Source organism: Cryptotermes secundus, unplaced genomic scaffold (genome assembly GCF_002891405.2).
Source record: "Cryptotermes secundus unplaced genomic scaffold, Csec_1.0 scaffold1564, whole genome shotgun sequence".
NCBI classification, from domain to species: Eukaryota; Metazoa; Arthropoda; class Insecta; order Blattodea; family Kalotermitidae; genus Cryptotermes; species Cryptotermes secundus.
This window is the reverse complement of record NW_019772127.1, coordinates 217644-238353: the sequence shown is the minus strand read 5'-3', so window position 1 is coordinate 238353 and position 20710 is coordinate 217644. Positions and strand designations below refer to the sequence as shown.

Below are 20710 nucleotides of genomic sequence, written 5' to 3'. Positions count from 1 at the left end.
ACCCCGTCTTTAGTCACTAATACAAGTGACAATATTATTCCCCTTCTGTGTCGAAGANGGGGGGGGGGGGGCACGGACAACTTCAGTAATCAACTCCTGCCCCACTCGTACCTCTCCTATTTTTATCTTAGAAAAAGTTCCCTTACACTAGCATCGTACTCATATGCGAGTGTCTATCACCTCTCCTGCAGAATACATTTTCACCAAACTAGGCATGAACATCACGCTACCAGACGACACACCAAATCGTGCAGGCCGTGAAAACGTCCGAGGTGGAAGGGACACTCGCACAATCATTACCATGATCATGAAATTTTACGTGATACAGACCTTCGAAAAATATCAAATTTCTCTTTCTACAATTTACGAGGAAAAGAACAAGATGGCGTCGCGTGAAATCCACATTTAGCATTCGGTCTGATGACAATAATTAAACCTAGGAACTAGGCATATGTTTCGAGTGCAGACAGATGATCAGCACGCCTACGAATTCTGCATGAAACGTTTACACAGTGGCACGCGGTAGCATAGTTGGTTGAGGCACTATGCTACAAGAAGGAAGGACGCGGGTTCGAGTTCCGATGAGGTGGATTCAATTTACCTAATCCTTCCAGCCGCACTATGGCCCTGGGGTCAACTCAGCTCCTAACAGAAATGACTACCAGGAATATTCTTGGGGGGGATAAAGGGCGGCCGGCGAGTAAGGCTGAGCCTCGACGTCTCACAACCATATAGGCCTTCACTGCCTGTTACAGGGATAGCTTTACCTTTTACAATTTTACGTATATTTAATATCAAATATAGCAAGTTTCTCAGCTGAAAACCTCTCAAATCCAACTCAGGGGCCCACAATTTGCCTTCTGTAAGCAACAACTTCGAGGACCTTTGATCTCTCGACCTTACGTGTTCATTAACGTAATTTCTCACGAATTGTCATTATATATTGCGTTGGTTGGCTGGCACAAGTGAGTACAAGTACGTCATTATATAACTACGCGTAAGTACATAGTAGCATACAGTCATATACTTTAATGAGTAAAATACATGGCAAGAAAACTGCGTCTCACATAGTCCTGTAGGGTCTCAAAGAACATCTGTAGGCTTATGCAAGTGCGCCGCTTAAAACGAAATGCACAAAGTAACCATGAGAGACTACCCGCCAAAACACTGCAAATTAAAGCGCTTAAGCAGTAGCAGCAGCAGCACCGTGAGATCCGAGAGGCTCCCTCTGATACAGGTACATCGGTAAGAACCTGCATTTGGTCATGTGGATGTGCGCGCAGTGGGTTGAGAGATCACATGGGTACAATACATCTCCGGTACACACAACCATCGCGATCACCATTCTACAACTCTACTGAAATCACCTAAATCGTAAGGGAGTCAACTGTGTGTCAAGGGGCCCATACACGTACGAGTCTGGCTCGAGAGTCACACTCGGCTCGTGTCCCAACAAGCCAAACTCGTGCGTGTGTGGGTCGCAAAGTTCGGAGTCAGCTCATGCGTTTGTGGTGACATTAATCCGAGCCCGGGTCCAGAGTCAAGCTCGCCGAGCCGGACTCGCGAGCCAGACTCGTACGTTGTGAAATCATCCGATCGAGATGGTAACGCAGATCCTGCTAGAGATACCATGGCCTCATGTCGCTGACGATGACTGCTTTTCTAGTATGCACATGTGATCCGGCTCTAGGGTCCACCCAGCCCCCTATACAATGGGTACCAGGGGCTGTTTCCCCGGGGATAAAGCGGTATGGACTGGAAGCTGACCACTCACTTCCATCCAGCGCTCAGTTTACGAAACGTGGAGCTACACCTCTACTCCCCCACACATCTTTATGGCGTGGTACTTAAATTAAGCCCAGGGATAGCTTTGCCTTTTACTCTAAATTAAATCAAGCACTCATGGAGCTGAGCACTTCTCTAGAAGGTGCCAATTCTGCAGCTACTCAAGAACTTCCCAGCATTTTATGGAACCCGAAGGTTCATTACCATGTTCACAAGAGCTCTCCAGCGGTCATATCCTGAGCCAGATCAATCCAATCCATACCATCCCACCCTATCTCTGAGATCCATTTTAATATTGTTCACGCATTTACGCCTTAGTCAAGCGGCCTCCGTAGTCTAGAGGTAACGTTCCCACCTCCTGACTCGTAGTACGCGGGTTCAAATACCCGGCGGAGGTCGTCGAATTTTTAAGGGCGGAAAAATTCAGGGAACAAGTCCTCCGGGAGGGACTTTAAGCCGTGGGTCCAGTGTCGTAGCTTTACGGCACGTAAAAAAACCTCATATCTCCAAAGGAGGTCACTGAGCCAAATTACGGACGTTTCCCGCCCAACAGCAGTCTCTAACGCCTCTGGTAGATGGGGGAAGCATTATAGATACCTCTCAGCTAGTAGAGCTGGTCTCGCTGGCTGGGCGGGACTGATGGCAAGCACCAGTACCGGTAGGATATAGAGACTGGTAGAATATCGTAGAGGGAAGCACAATAGATCAAACTGGTCGCGGTGCATGGGGAAACTAACTAACTGCGCCTTGGTCTTCCCAGTGGTCTCTTTCCTTCCGGCTTTCCCACCAATATCCTACATGCACTTCTCCTCTCCCCCATTCGTGCTACATGCCCTGTTCAAAATTAAATCCATATCAATACAAAATATTTAACATTCAACGCCTTCTGATTCAGATCTTATCCACAGAGGACTGAATTGCAGGTGTCTGTAATATTCGCCAAAGATGGCCGGCAATTCTTCCATAAACAATAGCCCTAATCCTGGCGGTAACATGTTGAATAGGGCGGGATAAATTTCCTGATCAGCAAGTCAGAACTGTGAGAACCACTCAAGGAGAACACGCACACGTTGCGTGACATCGGCAAACAATTACACGTTCTTTATTAACTAAGTTAAGGTCATGTGAACTTCTCACATCCAACGGTCTATCAGAACTGACAGCCGTATAAAAAGCACTCCCATGAAATGACACAAATTAATTTTCTTGTGCTTGCCGCTTATCGCCTACTTCCTTTTTCATCAAGAACACGATCATGAGAGACAAACGAAAGGGTGACACAAAATTCGGCACTGTGAATTTCATAACAAGTACTGCATATTGTCAATTAAATGGAATGGTTTCCCTCCCAGCAGTTTAAATCTATTAAACCATTTCGGTTGATTTTTATGCTGGAAGAACTCTCCCCCACGCATCCTAACAGGTATAACTTAGCTACCATTCATCATGCATTTTCGTTGTTTTCTTGGTATACCTGCAGCTGGAAGTCACATGATCTACATACTAGTCTAGTCATAACAACAGTGGAAGATGCTCTTCAAAAAACGAGGGCCTAATCATGTTTTCCGCATGCTTTTCCATACTGCACTCTAAATATCTTCCGTGTTCATTTCTTACAAACACAAGTCTGCTGTTAGAAATTTGGCCACATTTCACACTCAGAAATTATGTTCCTGCAATAAGTTAAATCGCCAGTCACGGCAGCCGAGCGGTTTAAGGCATGCACTGTCTTCGCTCGCTCGGAAGCCGGGATCGTGGGTTCGAATCCCACTCAGGGCATGGATGTTTGTGTGCGTTACTCTGTGTTTGTGTACAGGCAGAGGCCTTGCGACGAGCTGATCACTCGCCCAAGGAGTCCTACCGAATGTGTCAGATCTAGAAAAACCGCAGTGAACGGAGAAGTTCATGGAGGTAGGCCTAGGCCCACTGGGGCTGTAGTGCCAAGGGGGAAAATTAGTTAAATCTTTCATTCATTCATCAATGGCTCTACAGCGTCTCTGTTGGGCCTTGGCCGCCTATTCAGTTTCATAATCCCATATAGAGTCGGTAGGAGTCCTAGGCCGCTACCTGCAAACAGGAGAACGCAAACACAGAACAATGGCATACAGATATGCCTCGAGTGAGATTCGAACCCAAGACCCCAATTTTCGAGCGGGCGAAGACAGTTCATGCCTTAGACCGCGCGGCCACGGGAGTCAGTTAAATGCTTATCATACCCCAAATATATATGGAATTGAGTTATAAATACTAATAAGATCCGTTGAAGATTGCGGTTTTCTGAGGTGTGACGCCCGGTAGTGTGATAAGTAGGTACCAACGTTTTGGAGGAAGCCAATGCTTCCATCTTCAGGAGTTACTCGCCGCCGTGAAAACCTCGCTTTTCAGACGATCTAAATTTTTTGTTACGCATTCATTTCTTGTACACATGATGAACTGTATTTGATACAGACAATAAAGCATAGGTTACGACTGAACGACTGAACCCAAACTTTCATTCGGAAATAAAAAATTAACGTGAAAGATCAATATCAAATTTCACTGAAATCACAGACGGAATTTTGGAGGAGAAACATACGGACACCGACTCCCAATCATACTTGTATGTCGATTTCATGCACGTTGGGGAAGGAACACATGCAGACATGATACATATGAATCATCATTCAGCAAGCCTATATCCATTCAAGGCACTGATTGAATAGAAAATAAATACCAACCACCCGCTAAGAGAAAGCGTCTTCTACATTCTGCATGCAGTGACATCACGAACACAGTCAAAAGGTAAAGCTCTCCCTGTAACAGACCGTGAAGGCCCATAGGGGTCTGAGGCGTCGAGGATCCCACATTTTGTCTAGACAATCGGCTCACAGATGGCGGTGAGGTTGTCAGAGTTATTCGTCGGCCGCCCTTTACCCCTATGAAAATTCCTGGTACTCATTTCTGTTAGAGACTGAGTACGGCTTGGAGGATTAGGAAAATTGAAAAAAAAAAATCCAGCACATCGGGACTCGAACCCGCGACTTTCTGGCTTGTAGCATAGTGTTTCAACTAACTACGCTACCGCATCACGAACACAGTACTCTGACCTATATGGATTTAATTAAAGCGTATAAAAATTTAATTAAACGTTTTATTATGTTCAACAATTATCTGGCGAACTGATATAAATAGCCGTTTATCCATAACCAAATCTTTCCCTTCCATAAACAACCTCTGCTGAAATGATTTAACTATATAGCGACGACTATACTAGCACAAGATTATGCAGTATCAAATGGCCGGACGATTTGCGAGTACTAAGCTGAAAACTACGATGAAGTGGGCGGTCGTTGCCCAGTTTAACGTACTGTCCCAATATTCACCTGAATAACGCCAAGGAAAACAATGAAGTACCTCAGTCATGACACCTGATCTCCGAACGACATTCAAACCTTACCCATCTAGAACATAAAGATGTATATCAACTTTGTTGCAGCCACAGCCAAGGTTAAGAATACGTGGAGCTATACCTCCACACATCATACATCTTGTCAGTGTGCTTAATTAAGAACTATCTTATTGCCCTTGTTTATATGACGACTTTATAGAACCGTGGACCCCTTTAAATGTGCTATAATAATTCTTTCTGCAATAAAGTGGCCATAAAATTAAAACGATATAATTGGCGATATTAGCTCTGAAATAAAGCAAAGTTGTATACTGCACGATTTCCAAATCACTTTTGTTTTATACCTGCAGCTGTTGATGTTTGTCCCGTACTTTACTGTTTCGATATCGGAGATTCGATCACCCGTCCATTTATTCTATGGTTTGTGAGTAATTCTCTCTGCACCTCTTGGTAAATAATACAATGTTACGGCAGCCATTCCATGTCAAGTTCTATAAAAACCGCATTAATTAAATGTTTTTACTGTGGCTTTTTGTGAATGCAGCAATTAACCTTCGGGTTCTAGATAACTAAAACAGAACATCATGAAACGCAGCCAGTGAGAAATTCTACGGTTTGGATATCAGGGTGCTAGGCTCTAGGGGCAGGGGAGTCCGTGCCATAGCTTCCCACAGCGACGGTCCGGGTTATATGGGATTTGTGGTGGACAAAGTGGCACTGGGGGTAGGTTGTCTCCGAATACTTCGGTTTCCCCTGCCAAAACTCATTCCACCGACTGCTCCATATTCATCCGCATCACCCTCTACCATCCAGGTCTGGTAGAATGGGCCAATTAGTGGCCGACGTACCAAGCAGACTGTCTCACTCCATCCCCTAGAAACTAAAATAAAAGGAGAAGGCAGCGGGTTCGGGTACGCGATAGCTTAGTTGGTTGAGGCACTACGCTAGAAGCCGGAGGTCACGGGTTCGAGACCCGATGAGGTGGATTTTTTCAGTTTACCTAAATCTTTCCAGCAACAATATGTCCCTGAGGTCGACTCAGCCTCTAACAGAAATGAGTACCAGGAATCTTCCTGGGGGGTAAAGGGGGCCGGCGCGTATGGCTGACAACCTTACAGCCATCTATGAGCCGACTGTCTAGAAGATGTGGGAGCCTACACCTCTCACAACCCTATGGCCCTCCACAGCCTGTTACAGGGACACCTTTACCTTCATACCAGGGGAGCGGGTTATAACTGGCCGTGGATCTTGCCAATGGCAGAGTTCGGTACCAGCGACGATGAATCCTCTGGTGCTATCACAAGGACGTTCGTTAGTAAGGACTATAGCAGAAAAAAAATCTAAAATGGCTCCTACTTATCTTCACAAAGGGTTGCTATTTCGCTAGAAAACATAAAAAGTAGGCTTAATGACGGTAATTACGCGAGTCGTTGTTTTCAGTTCTGTGAACAGCACAATGACGTGGCTGTGGGAGAAGTACAACAATTTTCAGACTCGAAGAAACTAATTAAAACTACCACCTCTTCTCGTCATTATCCCTACTCATGGACTACGAAACAGAGATCCTAGCAATGCGCCCCATTTTAATTCCCGTTCATACCATGAGGGTATGATACTAAGCGTGCATGAACAGTCTACATCAAGGTCATCCTCAGCGTAAACAGGTTTTAAACTTAAAACTCAGGATGTGCAAGTAATGTTCCACATAAATATTAAACAGGTATGGTAGTAAAAGTTGCCTGCACCTTTCTAAAGGTGAAAACTCTGGTCTCCAATTTTAGATAAGACCCTTTGAGGTACTTTGTGAATACAGTAACAAGAAAAGGAAATATAGACGGATAGACAACGCAATTACATAACAAAAAGCCTGACTTTTATATACAGGTCTTCACTTAACAGAGTTAGGGCGACTGAATTGCGAGAGAGACAGGAGGGGCATACAGTATGCATGGGGGAGTGCTAAACATGGACACAAAATTTGTGTAAAGACTTTGTGGGTAGATATGGCTTTAGACATTTAGGCACGGATTGAGAAGTAATTTAAAACGTGGACGTCACAGAAATCAGTGTGGAGAGATGAAGTGACCTCAAGATACGTTCAATGGCCGGTTTCTGTGAATGCAGAACTGAACCTCCACGATCCAAAACCACGGGCAGCTTCCTAAGCAGATAAGTGTCTATAAATATTTCACTGGAAACCGATCACTATCATGTTACTTCAAAATGAAAAGTCTGTAGAGCTAAATCAGTCTGTGCCTTCATCCATGACTACTGACTGATAACTGACGATGACAACAGAAACATTACTCGACACTATACATGCAACACAATATTAACGTAGGAAAACATACGATCCCTGATTTGCAAAACTTTCGATTTCACTAGCCTTTGTTTGGCCTTGTATATATACATCTGTAGGTATGCGTCCGTATTAGGAAGGAAGTTCGTACATACACACATACATACTATAACGAATTGGGGGGGGGGCACGTGACGTATAAGGCGGGTTCTACTAGACTGGATGGCTGGATCTGTTAAACCCTTATTCACACAACTCGGGACTACAGGAAATTAGAGCGCTATAGCTGGTCTCCACACTTTACCGTTCACTGTTGCACACGCACTAGGGTTCTCAGTCTTCACTAGTCGTATCCTGGCAACGGATTTATCACAGTCTCACTGTAACTTTAAATCATACATGAAGTCTTCATTGTACAGTCTGACTCTTTTCTTATCTCTTCTCAGTCATCTCATACTGCCATCTCCAGAACTTACACATTTCTTGACAACCACTAACTCAAATAAACTCTTCTTCAACTGAACACTCTCCACTTCTGACAACTAACTCCAACGACCTTCTTTGCCCCTTCATAACCCCTCGGCACGGACCACGCAGAAAATACAACCTCTCTACTGTTGAGAAGGCTTGTTTACTGATCTGTTGCCCGAAAACGCTCTGCTCCAAGAATTTCGCCTCTGCGGTGATAGGGTAATCTAAATGCATGTTAGTATCCGACACATGCCTAAACATTTCAAGCAATCACTTTTCTGATATAGGGGAGCAAAACTGCATTCAGATCAAATTAATACTATCTGAGATGTTCATGCTACCTACCATCGTTTATTACAGGCCTAAATAGGTTTCTCAGCCCATAAACATTAGTGTTACAGCGATATAATGTCCCAAGCCAGAGGACACAAAACCTTTAACATTCATAACTGCAGACAAAACATAAAAAACAGTGACAAGCATAAAAGCGCTGATTAGTCACTAGCATCACAACTTTCAAACCGTTAAAGCTGAAAGTGTAAAGTTTGATTTACTTTCGGTGCCAGAACACGGCATGCAAAGAAACAAGTGCATCACGAAAATGGAGTACAGGCTGTTCACACTAACGGCTTTGAACCTTCATCGTGTGCTTTCACAGATAATATGCTCACTTTAATACTGCCAGCAGAAGTCGAAGCTTCTACACCGCTAACACCAAAGCTCACCACAGAATATCAACGTGTTTTCAAAGAATCTGTACAAATCCAATTCTTGCAAAAGTGTCTAGGACACGACATTCTATGGTGAGAATTTGTTTCACCGACGGCCAATCATTTATCCGCTGTTCCGGGCTACTTACTCAACATATTCGCAGCGAAGCAATCCTTTTCTTGCAGGAACTGTGGAAGCGCTATGCCGTGACCAGAAAAAAGTTTTATGTTATTAATTTCCAAACGTTTGCAATAACATTATGTACATAAAGTGGTACTAATATTACCATAAAAAGTATAGTCACTATTAGCCATCTTCTTCCGATTTTAAATCTCTAACATAAGAATATGTCCTGGTTTTGACAGCTCTAGTCAGAGGGACACTGTACTTTCATACTTCGAATTTTATGCGCAGTGCAACAGTCGTCAGTTAACACATTAATACGAGCGTCTGGGACGTAAAGTCGTGTACTTGGGTAGACAGGTTCTTCGGGCTACCTACCTGCAAAGCAGACGGCGTCACGTTTCAGTAATCCATATTCTGAATATTCACCGCCATGAGAACCACAAAGCTCATACGACTTTCACTTGGTTATCAGACAAGCAAATGAATATAATACCTACCATCCTGTAAAATAGTCAGTCTGAATACATATTACATGTTCTGTAATAACGTGTGTTTCTACACGTTTCACGATGCGTGGTAACAGTTAAGATCTTGTTCCTGCTGCTATCTCGATGTCTGTCATATTAGTCGTTCTTTATATCGGTTGTTACAAGACGGAAGGTCGCGGGTTCAAGTCCTGATGCGGTCATTGGATTTTTTTGAACTGACCTAATCCTTCCAACCGCACTAGGGCCCTGGGGTCGACTCAGCTTCTAACAGAAATGAGTACCAGGAATATTCTTGGGGGTAAAGGGCGGAAGGCGCGTAAGGCTGACAACCTTGCCGCCATCTGTGAGCCGAATGTCTTGAAAATGTGGGAACCTCAACGTCTCACAACCGCAGGGGCCTCCACGGTTTCTTACAGGGATACATTTACTTACTTTACTTTATGTAAGATTTCAGGCTTTCACGGCGGTGACTATGAAGAAAGCAGTCTTTTGGGATTTGGCACCGTGTATAAGTGGTGTTAACCGACGTTTCGGAGGAACGTATCGCCTCCATCTTCAGGGTAGAAGAAAATATAAGAATTCTGCAAGCGAAGAGACCGTGAGAACCGGTAAAAGCAGACTGTCTTCGCTTGCAGAATTCTTATATTTTCTTCTACCCTGAAGATGGAGGCGATACGTTCCTCCGAAACGTCGGTTAACACCACTTATACACGGTGCCAAATCCCAAAAGACTGCTTTCTTCATACTTTACTTTACTTATATCTGTCGTTAGGAAATGACAATATGCATACTAAAACGTCTGTCACACTTGGCAGCTAAAATATTCATCTTTTTTTTTACATTGGACTGTGTACCGCTACAACACACACTGCTCTTAAAAACTTGGCAAATCACAGCCAAATTACATTTAAAATTAACAGATTAACAATAATCTTAGAAACTCAGCAAATCGCTGTTCAGCTACCTCTACTGTGGCAGTGTTTTGTTAACTTTTTTAATTGTTAATCTGTTCGATTTCTTTGTTAACCACAACGCTAATTATACAAAACCTAGAACAAAAAGGTGAATTTTTCGCGGACAGATATATATGCGCATGCGCAAACACACACACACAAACACAAGCACACAACCTTACAACATTCATTACCCGCCGCGAGACGATGAGAACCGCGTTAATATGCCACCACGTGCAAAATAATGAGAATCACATTGTAAACTTAGTCATTAGGGTTAACTAACTAACTCACGATCAAATGTTCTGCTTTGTCATATTCACAAGTGGCTGTCATCGGACTTTATACTGAGCCAGTTTAATTCAGGCCATTGATGGCGCCGTAAGATCAATTTTAATATTTATCCTCCCAGCAATGCCTAATCTTCCACAAAGTCTTTCCCTTCACGTCTTCCCAGCAAAACATCCTAAGTCCTCCATATGTTCTGTATGTTCCGGCCAAATCATCCTCTTTGGTTTGATAGCCGTAGCATTATTTGGTAAACTGTACAAACTACTAAACCGTTCAGTAAGTCTCACGTAATTCAGAGCCAAAATTATATTATTGGGCCCTCTGTTCTCAATGACCCTCAACTGATGCCTATCCTGATGTTTCCAAGTTTCATACCCTCACGAAATAATCCTTATAATTACAATACAGAATGGCTGATAAGCGTGTCTGAACATAACAGTAGCACATATTTCTCAAAACAATCGGTTCTTCACGAATAACACCGGCCCTCCGACTGATCTGTCATCCTCGCTTCCAAATAATGGAATTTTGCACACCTTCAAATGCTTTATAAACTATATTTAAAATGCGGTTTCGTTGCCAGGATTAATTTAAACATGTTTTATGGATATCGACATGAAAATGCATATTTTTTGTTTTGTATCTCCACATTTCCCTGAGTATCCATTATCAGATCCGGTATAACGCCGAGACTGCCTTAACCAAAACGTTCGGTCGTTATCTTCAAAAGGCATAAATGCACAATATAGAGCACTGCTCTAAATCAGGTCTGATAATGACTGTAAATATACAACTGTGTATTTTTAAATTCAAATCACGTGTTTTGGAAGCGAAACCTTGAAACTTTGCCCTGGGCACGAAACTACCTTGTTCTGGCAGTGGGTGGAATAGAAGAAGCATAGTGGTATGCCATGTTAGACCCAAAAAATAACACGACTTTAGTTTCTGATGCTCTCAAGATTGTTTTCAGCAACTCATGTTAAGATAAACTGAACAGAACTGCGAAACAGATATGAGATGCCACAACGAAGACAGGATCAGGGGAATGTGGCTTCCACATAACGCTCCGAGGCTGGGAGCCAAATCATAATATCGCAAAAACGCGGCGACAAAAGAAAAATGTGGCCCACGTGGCCATTATTTTGGGCACGTTCGGCTGTCCTCGTGGGACAACGCATTTCAGGATTGCTGGATTTTGCTTAAAATTGGTTCAAATGGACAAAATATATCACCATTTCATATCATGATCTGTGTATATATATGTATGTACATATACGAGTGTATATAATATATATAGGGCGTGTGTGTGTGTGTGTGCGTGCATGTAATGTATACAGCGTCTTTCTTCTAAAAGCATTTCTGCCGACAATCTCACGCCCGGATTTAGCCTCAAGGTCGAAACATACAATGCACAGGCAGATGCGCGACTTTCGACCCTCTTGACAAGTTCGCCGGTTTGTCGGTATTCTTGCCGGCTGTGAAAGCCCCATTTACACAAATATACATATTGTTATTAATACCAGGTTCAACACGATGCCAGCTTCCTCACACTTTCGCATTAATACGTGTACAGCTTTCACGCGTAAGACTTAATAAACTTAGCAAACACCATAAATTAGAATATACCAGTACAATAATATTTATTTACTAAATACTCTAACATGTCTCGAATCTCAAAATGTCATCAACAAAGGCGTTCTCTTAACCGACACTCTTGGCACAGTCTTTCAAGAACTGTCCGTTCATCATTTAAATTTACATTTCAATACTGTCAACAGAAACAAGTATGGTACAATGTATTGATATGCTGGACACTGAAAGCACAAGTTTTCAAGGCATTAAAATTCTTATTTATCACTTGCAATATATATAACACAAGTCTATTAATACAGTATGCATAATCCATAAAATTCTGTATAAACATGTTCTGTTATATTCCGTAATTAGGTTGCCTAAGATTGCGTTACCTTGATTACCCACAAATATGCCGACTTCTTGCTCTGTAGTGCACGAGATTCGGGGAGTGTGTACAAACCCTGTGCTGGAGGGCATCAGACTTTTGTCATCCACAAAGTGAACAGATACACAAAAATGAAAATGGTACATAGATAAACGAGCAGATCACAGTAAAAGGTAAAGCTGTCCCTGTGCTTTACTAATCACTACGACATGAAGGCGTATGTAGCAGTGGACGTATAGACCTCGGCACTAGCTGGAGGTAAGTGGTTAGCTTCACGCCCCGGCCTTATTACCTCCGGGAAAATACCTCCCTCACCCATTGGCTGGGTGAACCCCAGAGTCAGACCGGGACCGAACTCCGACCCCCCGGTCGTCCGGCCTGTAGCTAGCTGCTATACCGAGTGCGCTATCCCAGCCCCTGAGCATATTACAGTACTGATAATAATTATGTTACTTCAGTTCTGACGTTCTAATGTTAGTTTCTTTGAGGACAGCATATTTACAGACGTTCCAATGACATACACTGTCTATTATAAAGTTAACTTAATAACAGACTACTACAGCAACAAGACTGAAGGCCATTATAAAGAATTTGGAATGGAGAATGAATTTTTAATTTGGCGAGTAGGACTTGGCACAATTCTTCAGTCCCCGAAGTCTCTCCCATACAGACACAACACACACACACAAACACACACATGTCGTGTGTGTGCGCGCGCTCGCTCGTTCGCATGTGTATAAATACACATTAAATACGCCCTACATCGAAAAAATGTCTTGTACAAAACTTGGAGCCACCAAGGAGGTGAATGTTCTTTGCTCCGTACATCTCCTATGTGCTTCTTCTTTAATAACGACTACGTAATGCAATGCCAATTCCAAAACACGTGTATGAAACACGCCAAGTGGCGAACATTGTGCGGTTTGCCAGCCTTGCTCGATAAGTGGTAACTGTGATAAACGTACAACTTCGTTCAGGCCTCCCGTGCATAAAATTATCTCACAATGGATAAGCAGTACTTCCCCGCTCGCATGTTTTATCTCAGAAACTATTCCAACGGAATTCGATTAAATTTCGCATTAAGGATCTGAACAGAAAATTACCGTGCGAATTTAAATGAACTGGTAAGTTGGAAAATGGAGTTCGTCTAATGGCTGAAAATAGATAACTTCTATTTCCAACTACCCGATAAAATTTTAGTATCTACTCCTATCGACAATCCAAATGGTCTGCTCTCTTATTTCCATTTTCCTTCTCATACTTACTATCGAGCTAGACTCAAAAGGAACAGGACATCTACAGGGTGGGTATAACTGGGTGATTAGAAGACTACGTTAACAACGAAACGTAATTTACTTCAAGATGAAAAACAATCCGCATCATGACACAGTGGGAAATAGTAAAATTAAAGCTACGTTCGGTATCATCATCTTGTCAGCAAATCAGCCATTTTCAGGCAATGCCTTCCTTGGAAGATCCTGCCAGACTTGTCCATTCCCGTCTATGTGTTGTGAATTAGACCATTCTGCTTTCACTTCCTTGGATTTCTCAACAATAATTTCCTTGGAGCAAGGTCGTCAGCCTTGGGTCCAGCCCCCCCCCCAACCTGGAGAGCCACGTTCAGTAGCACTTTCGAAAAACTGACATACAGAAGCAATAACACTGAGGGTTCGGCTCATTGTTGCTCCTGATCGAAGCAATTTAGGATCACAGAAGTTTATTAATAACATTTGTAGAAGTTCCAATTTAAAAACACAATGAAGGGTAATTGTCCATGACACATGCGGCTTTTCCAGAAATTTCGAAAAATCTGCGCCTCAAATCTCTCCGCGCCCGTATAAAATTCTCCTAACTTTTTTACATTCTGCCAATCACTGACTAATTCTGTAAGCGCCTATCTGAAATACGGCACGGATTTCAGGAAACTCTTTCAATATCTGATCGGAATCGTTGATATTAACTGAATTTTGACATCATGTTGAAATTAATAGCATGCGTGTTTTGCCCAACAACTCCGAAGTTTCTAACTCAAAAAAAAAATCTGAACTTCATAAACATCCGACCAACCGCTGGCGTACGGTAGTATGAGAAACCGAAGTTTCGGTAGCCAATTTTCTCAAAAAAAAAAAAAAGTGGATCTTAATTCGGAGTGCGGCTAAGTAACCGATATAATTGCGTCATGCTGCTTTCAAATGGAAAAAAAGCTATCTTATACAGGCCTAACTAACTTCATGGAACTGGGCCGCCAATTGTGCAGCTATTCATGAACATCCCAACATTTTAAGGAATCCGAAGGTTCATTACCGTGTTCACAAGAGCCATCCACTGTTCCCTATTCTGGGCCATGTCAATCCAGTCCATACCACCCCATCCCATCTAAGATCCATTTTAATACTGTCCACCCACCTACGTGCAAATTCTTACACAAAAACCGCTTTAAAGGAATGACATCGTAAAGTAGCATTCGGCGTTAAAACTGAACTGCAAACTCGGAGACCTGGTATCGGGAATAACACAGACTCAATCTAACTCCTCCGCTTTCTTAAGCACTTGGGATACTGCACAGAAAGTAACACGCGGGGTTGGAACACAAACCTCACATTATGCTATAGCAACTTGTATATCTGAAATACATTTTGGTACGGTGAACACACATTACATCAGCGAAAGTAACGTACAACTCTCGTTTTTCATGTTACTAACCTTGAAACGCTAACTTGTATTTGGGTACAAGAAAGAAATGGTCACGCCATGAAAATGTATGAGGAGGTAAGTAAGGCTTTACGCATTCTTAACCTGGTAACTACTGGTGCTCGCGGACGTCCGGCCGCCTTGCAACCGCGGGAAGGGCCGCCGGTTCCCGCTGAGTAGGATACTGGCACTTCGCCCGCAGCAAGTCACTTCGCTAGATGAACTATTTGCATCAGTGGCATATGCAATAAACGTTCACTGCACAGTGAGTTTGGCTGCACTGCCCCACTCCTGTTCACATCAAACACTGTTAGACACTTTCAACCACCTCTCTTTAAACGTGCAACTCCCACGCATTCATACTCCATATTTACGACTTCATTGTGGAGCCGGTATAGCTCTGTCGGTATATCGACTGGCTACGGCAGGACAGCCGAGGGGTCGGAGTTCGGAGTCCCGGTGGAGTCAAGAATTTTCTCTTCTCCACATCGACCAGACCGGCTCTGGGGTCCACCCAATCTCCTAACCAATGGCTTCTGGAGGCTTTTTCCTCGGGGGTAGAGCGACCGGGGCGTGAAGCTGACCACTCACCTCCAGCTATTGCTGAGGTCAAGAAAGAATGGATCTATACATGCACCCCCCCACACGCCTTCATGGTGTCGTGCTTTATTAGTTAAATACAGAGGCAACTTCACCTTTACTTTACTTTACCCACACTGAGCCAACTGCACGTTGGTAGTGAAATTTCAGTTTTGATGACTATCTTCTAATATATCACATACAACCGTAATAATCCCACCGGCGCTAAGATGAAAAGTAAGTTTCTGCGTGTGTTCTACCTCTTTCTCACAAGGATGAGAACCCCAGATCTAGGAATGATACACAAAATTACAAGAATATTAAATTCGGGTGCGCCGTGATATTATTCGGTTCAGAATATTCCATTTCTAGGCTATCTAAAACTTCAAATAGACAAACATACAAAACCACAACTTTATCGTGTATGATACTTGACCTCTCGCTCTAAGGATAAAGCACAATCTTGTAGTCTTCGGAAAAAAAAAAGAGCACTGGACTACAGAAAAGAGGAAGTAACAGTGTAGAAAACATGACATAGAGCAGAACTTCATAATTTATTCTCTCCCCTAATGTCATTTAGGGTGGGATGGGTAGTTCGTCCTCTGCCCAACCTCCGAACTCCCTTGTCGAATGTCTGCAACGGCTTATTCAATACAGACGCAGCTACCGTCCTTATCTGGAGGCCGTCTCCTCCATCCGCAACCTGAGGACGCGTCACTTCACACGGTCTCACCTGTATCCAGGTTTATTTAATTAAGGCACCTTACACTGATCATTCAAACTAACGACCTACCGACAGACGTACGATTCCCATGATGTGCTTAACATAACAAACGGGTTGCTGATGATATAAAGACACTGCAGCTCTCTGCAACATTCCAAAAAAAATTTGGGCTCATTTCTGATTCACCTTTCCGACACTGGGCATGACTGCATAACGCACATTTTATTTATTTCGGTGGAAATCGGTAGCTGTGTTAAAGCACCATTTTCAGTACAACGTTCCATAAGCTTGCTTTAATTATAACGGGCAATTTACGTACTGTGGCCGGAAAGGTAATATGAATTCGACATACAAAAAGAAAAAATACTGATAATGCTGCAATATAAAGAAGTTACTGTATTTCCTACAACCTGGTTTTTGTTACTAGGCTACAGCAATCTCTCGCCAACCCCACATTTCATTTACTCTAGTTTTCCATATGTATTCAGTTTTTTCAAATACAGTATATGTCCACTCAGCTATCCCAAGTTTTTGCGTAACAAAGAGGGAAACCAGTGGCTCCCGATGTCAGCAGGACTGCAATGGCTAACTGAATCTCACCCAGACCCTCACATCCTTTTTCTACATGATCAATATTTGTATTATCTTCTCAGTGACGACTAGGTCTCAAAAGTGGTCTTTTTCCTTTAAGTTTAAGAGCTAAATTTTGTTAAGCACTTGGGATCCGATAAGTTTTAATCGCGGCCTCTCTTCCCCTGAACTCAAATTTCCCATGAGGCCTTGCTTTTGTCTATGACGGCGTTTTTAACGCAACCCACACGGTTAGTGAGAGACTGCTGTATTTTAGGTGACAAGTGTCACCCATTTCTCACCAGATCACATACTTGATGTTATCCATGGCGGCTGCTCCCATCAGGAGTTGTGACGGCGATATCCAACCAAACATCACTATCAAATCTCCACCTCTTAAGCACTACTACACCACCATTTCTACACTAGATTTCACAATATACGGAAGATAAGACCAAGCAAACATATAAAACAGTAACAACACTGCAAAGAACGGGAGAAACTAGTGACCACACTCACGAACCATCCACGCGAGCGTCTCACTGTACACTGCGCAAGAAGCCAGGCGAGCGCAGAGTGAGCGAGAGCAGAGCCGAAGCTAGCAGCTCAACAGGCAAGTGGTGGGAAGAGTACGGCAGTTGGTGGCGATCAACGCAACCAGAGATCGGGCAACCAAGGTCGTGGCCACTATACACAAGCAGCACTCATTATCACCACACACAAATGCGTGATCCCCCCTAAACACTAGCGCTAGTTCACAACAAGAACAGTTTTGTACCATAAATAACAAAAACGAAACAATGGAAGAAAGGGCTATGAGCGATAATACGCATCATTCCTAAAGAGAACCATATCGTCCGAGATTCAATGTTCCTTCCAAATACAAACCAGTCGTGTAACAGCTTGAAATAACCTGCGCGGTCTGAGTTAAAAGGCGTGAAATAAAGACGTCAGAGTGTCCCCTAACAATCTTCTAGAATCTGAGAGTTACATACACAGCAGGCCGTGCCACAGATCAAGTGGTTAGTCGCTAGCTTCTAACCGCGGCGGCCCGGGTTCGATCCCGGGTCTGGTCAAGTGGGATTTGTGGTGGACAAAGTGGAGCTGGGGCAGGTTTTCTCAGAGTACTTCTGTTTCCCCTGCCAATTTTCATTCCACCAATTGCTCGACAATCACCCTCACCTATCATCTGGGGCTGGTACAATAGGCCAGAAGTGGCCGCAGTGCAAGGGACTTAGTCCCACCCCACTAGCAATTAAAAAAATTACATACACAGCAGGACAGTGCAATAGCTCAAGCGGTGAGTCGCTAGCTTCTCACCGCGGCGGCCCGGGTTCGATCCCGGGTCTGGTCAAGTGCGATTTGTGGTGGACAAAGTGGAGCTGGGGCAGGTTTTCTCCGAGTACTTCGGTTTCCCTTGCCAATTTTCATTCCACCAATTGCTCCACAATCACCCTCACCTATCATCTGGGGCTGGTACAATAGGCCAGAAGTGGACGCAGTGCAAGGGACTTAGTCCCACCCCACTAACAGTTTAAAAAAAAATGCATACACAGCAGGACGGTGCCAAGCTCCCAACGGTCTTCAAATGATAAGTACGAGTACAGGGTCGGACCGGTTCCCAGTCCAAGCCAGACACACCCAAGACGTTCAACTGTAGGCTGGTAGTAAGCACGTAACCCAGAGCAGTCCCAACGAATAGCTGCTTCCTGTTCGACGTCATCAAACGCACTTAACAATTTTGGGAGAAAGCTGACCATCAATCTGCACTGGAGTGACAACAAACTATTCACACATATTTCAATACAATAAACAGGCTATTAAATAATAGCCCACTACTCAGAAAGCGCAGAATTATATAAATAGTGGCATTCCTCAGACAGGTGTGAAATTCAAAATTACAATACGAATTACGAGCATTAGCACGCTCTACAAGCAAAAGCCCAAAACTTTCAGGGTGTATACACATGAGATATGGACGACCTTACGGCATCACTGCTCATCAAGACACAAGAATTAACACCGTCGCTGCAGCCAACGTGCTCGGTTAAGTGAGTTACGCGTTCAAGTTTTACGGAAAGTCAATGAGGGAAATTTCTGTAACGCAGCAGCACGTCTGCACTGAAGATGTCACTGTGCTTAATCAATCAAGCACTAAGCCATGAAGGCGTATGGGGGAGTGGATGTATAGATCCATATTTTCTTGACCTCGGTACTAGCTGGAGTTGAGTGGCCAGCTTCATGCCCCAGCCGCTTTACCCCGGTACCCATTGGACAGGAGACTGGGTGGGCCCCAGAGCCGGTCTGGTAGACGTGGAAAAGAGAAAATGTTTCACCCTACCGAAACTCGAACACCGGACCTCGGCCGTAAAGCCCGTAGCCATACCAACTGAGCTATCCCGGTTCCTCTGCTAAGTAGGTCGGGTGCAAATTTGGTCACGGAAGCTTTTATCCGTTTGGAAATGTTCGGAAGAGCGGTAGACGGTACATTACGTACACGGCGTCCTCACGGGAAGTGTGGTTGGGTGAACGAGGCGGCCAAGGGATAAACCCGGTTCTCCAAACCCATTTCTCTCAAAATTGGCGATCTAGGGAACCCCTCACTTCGTGGTCGAAATCCTATTTAAACAGTAAGCCACTGGGACCCTCTTTTGCAAAATAGGCATGATGCAACATTCCAACGGGTCTAGATAAGCGCCAGTCACAGTAGGTTCTGCATGTTTGCCTTATTTCTAGACATAACACAGAAAAATTCAGCATGGGACTGTTCCCCGTATATTGTGTTGGTTAACATCCCGGAAGAAAGTGAATTCATCACAAAAAACATCTCCAGATGATAGGAGTTCATCTGTGTCTACCGTGTTGCCGATGCCTTTGTCTCGGTTAGTTACGTGCTGTTACAAGTATCTGTAAGATATAGCCACAAATAATGAGACTGCTCGAGCTTTTTTACGGTGGTTTCATCTGAAACGCCTTTCGAAATCTTCTTTGCACCGTAATCACAGAATTCGCCCGTAAAACCACAACACACACTTTGCCTTTTCTATTCGAGAAGCCACTTGAGTACTGCGTATACAGCATTGCGGGCAGCTACATCTGGATATCCAGGAGCCACGAATTACAAACCTGAATGTGTAAGAACAAAGCTGTCGTGAAATAGGTCACGTCCCATGCATGTGTGCACATCTGTAACTCCCAGTTCGTATCTCGAAAACGTGAGCCAAATTCAACAAACTGATGATAACAAATAATCGAAAATAATGGCATGAATGGGAAAATCAGAATTACAAGCAAAATTTCTGTCCGTAAACCTCAAGGGCAGAGGCCATATGTAAGAGGTAGGAATAGGCTATAAGATAAAATCCGATGACGGACTTCTGTTAACACGATAATAAACCCTCGTGTATTTAAAACAATGCATATTCTAACGGCCTGTGTAATTGTCAGCTTCTCGATGCAGATCATGCACCATGATGTTACTTGGCCCGTTGGTTCATTAACAACAAAAGAGTAATTATACATTAAAGCTCAAGTTTTCATGCAGCTTAATGTGCAAGCATTGCCCGAGTTCAAACTCCTCCTAATTTCCTCCTGAATCAGGTTTTGATTTGTTATCGTCATTCCCAAATATCTGAACTGTGTCTCATTTTCGAAACATTTTTCTTACTGTTATA

The 20710-nt window shown here is 43.5% G+C and overlaps 1 protein-coding gene across 3 annotated transcripts in view; it reads right to left on the bottom strand.

Annotated features, from left to right (window-relative positions):
• LOC111875210 (neuronal PAS domain-containing protein 2) overlaps positions 1 to 20710 on the bottom strand; it is a 459290-nt gene that overhangs the window by 295078 nt on the left and 143502 nt on the right. The window contains exon 1 of one of the 3 annotated variants that reach the window (XM_023871271.2): positions 17339 to 17618. The exons of 1 other annotated variant lie outside the window; for it this stretch is intronic. In XM_023871271.2, coding sequence (XP_023727039.1) covers positions 17339 to 17412 — 74 coding nt within the window. In that variant the 5' untranslated portion in view covers positions 17413 to 17618. Of the gene's footprint in view, positions 1 to 17338; positions 17619 to 20710 lie in introns of those variants that run through there. One more of the 3 variants, XM_023871272.2, reaches the window with a different exon arrangement.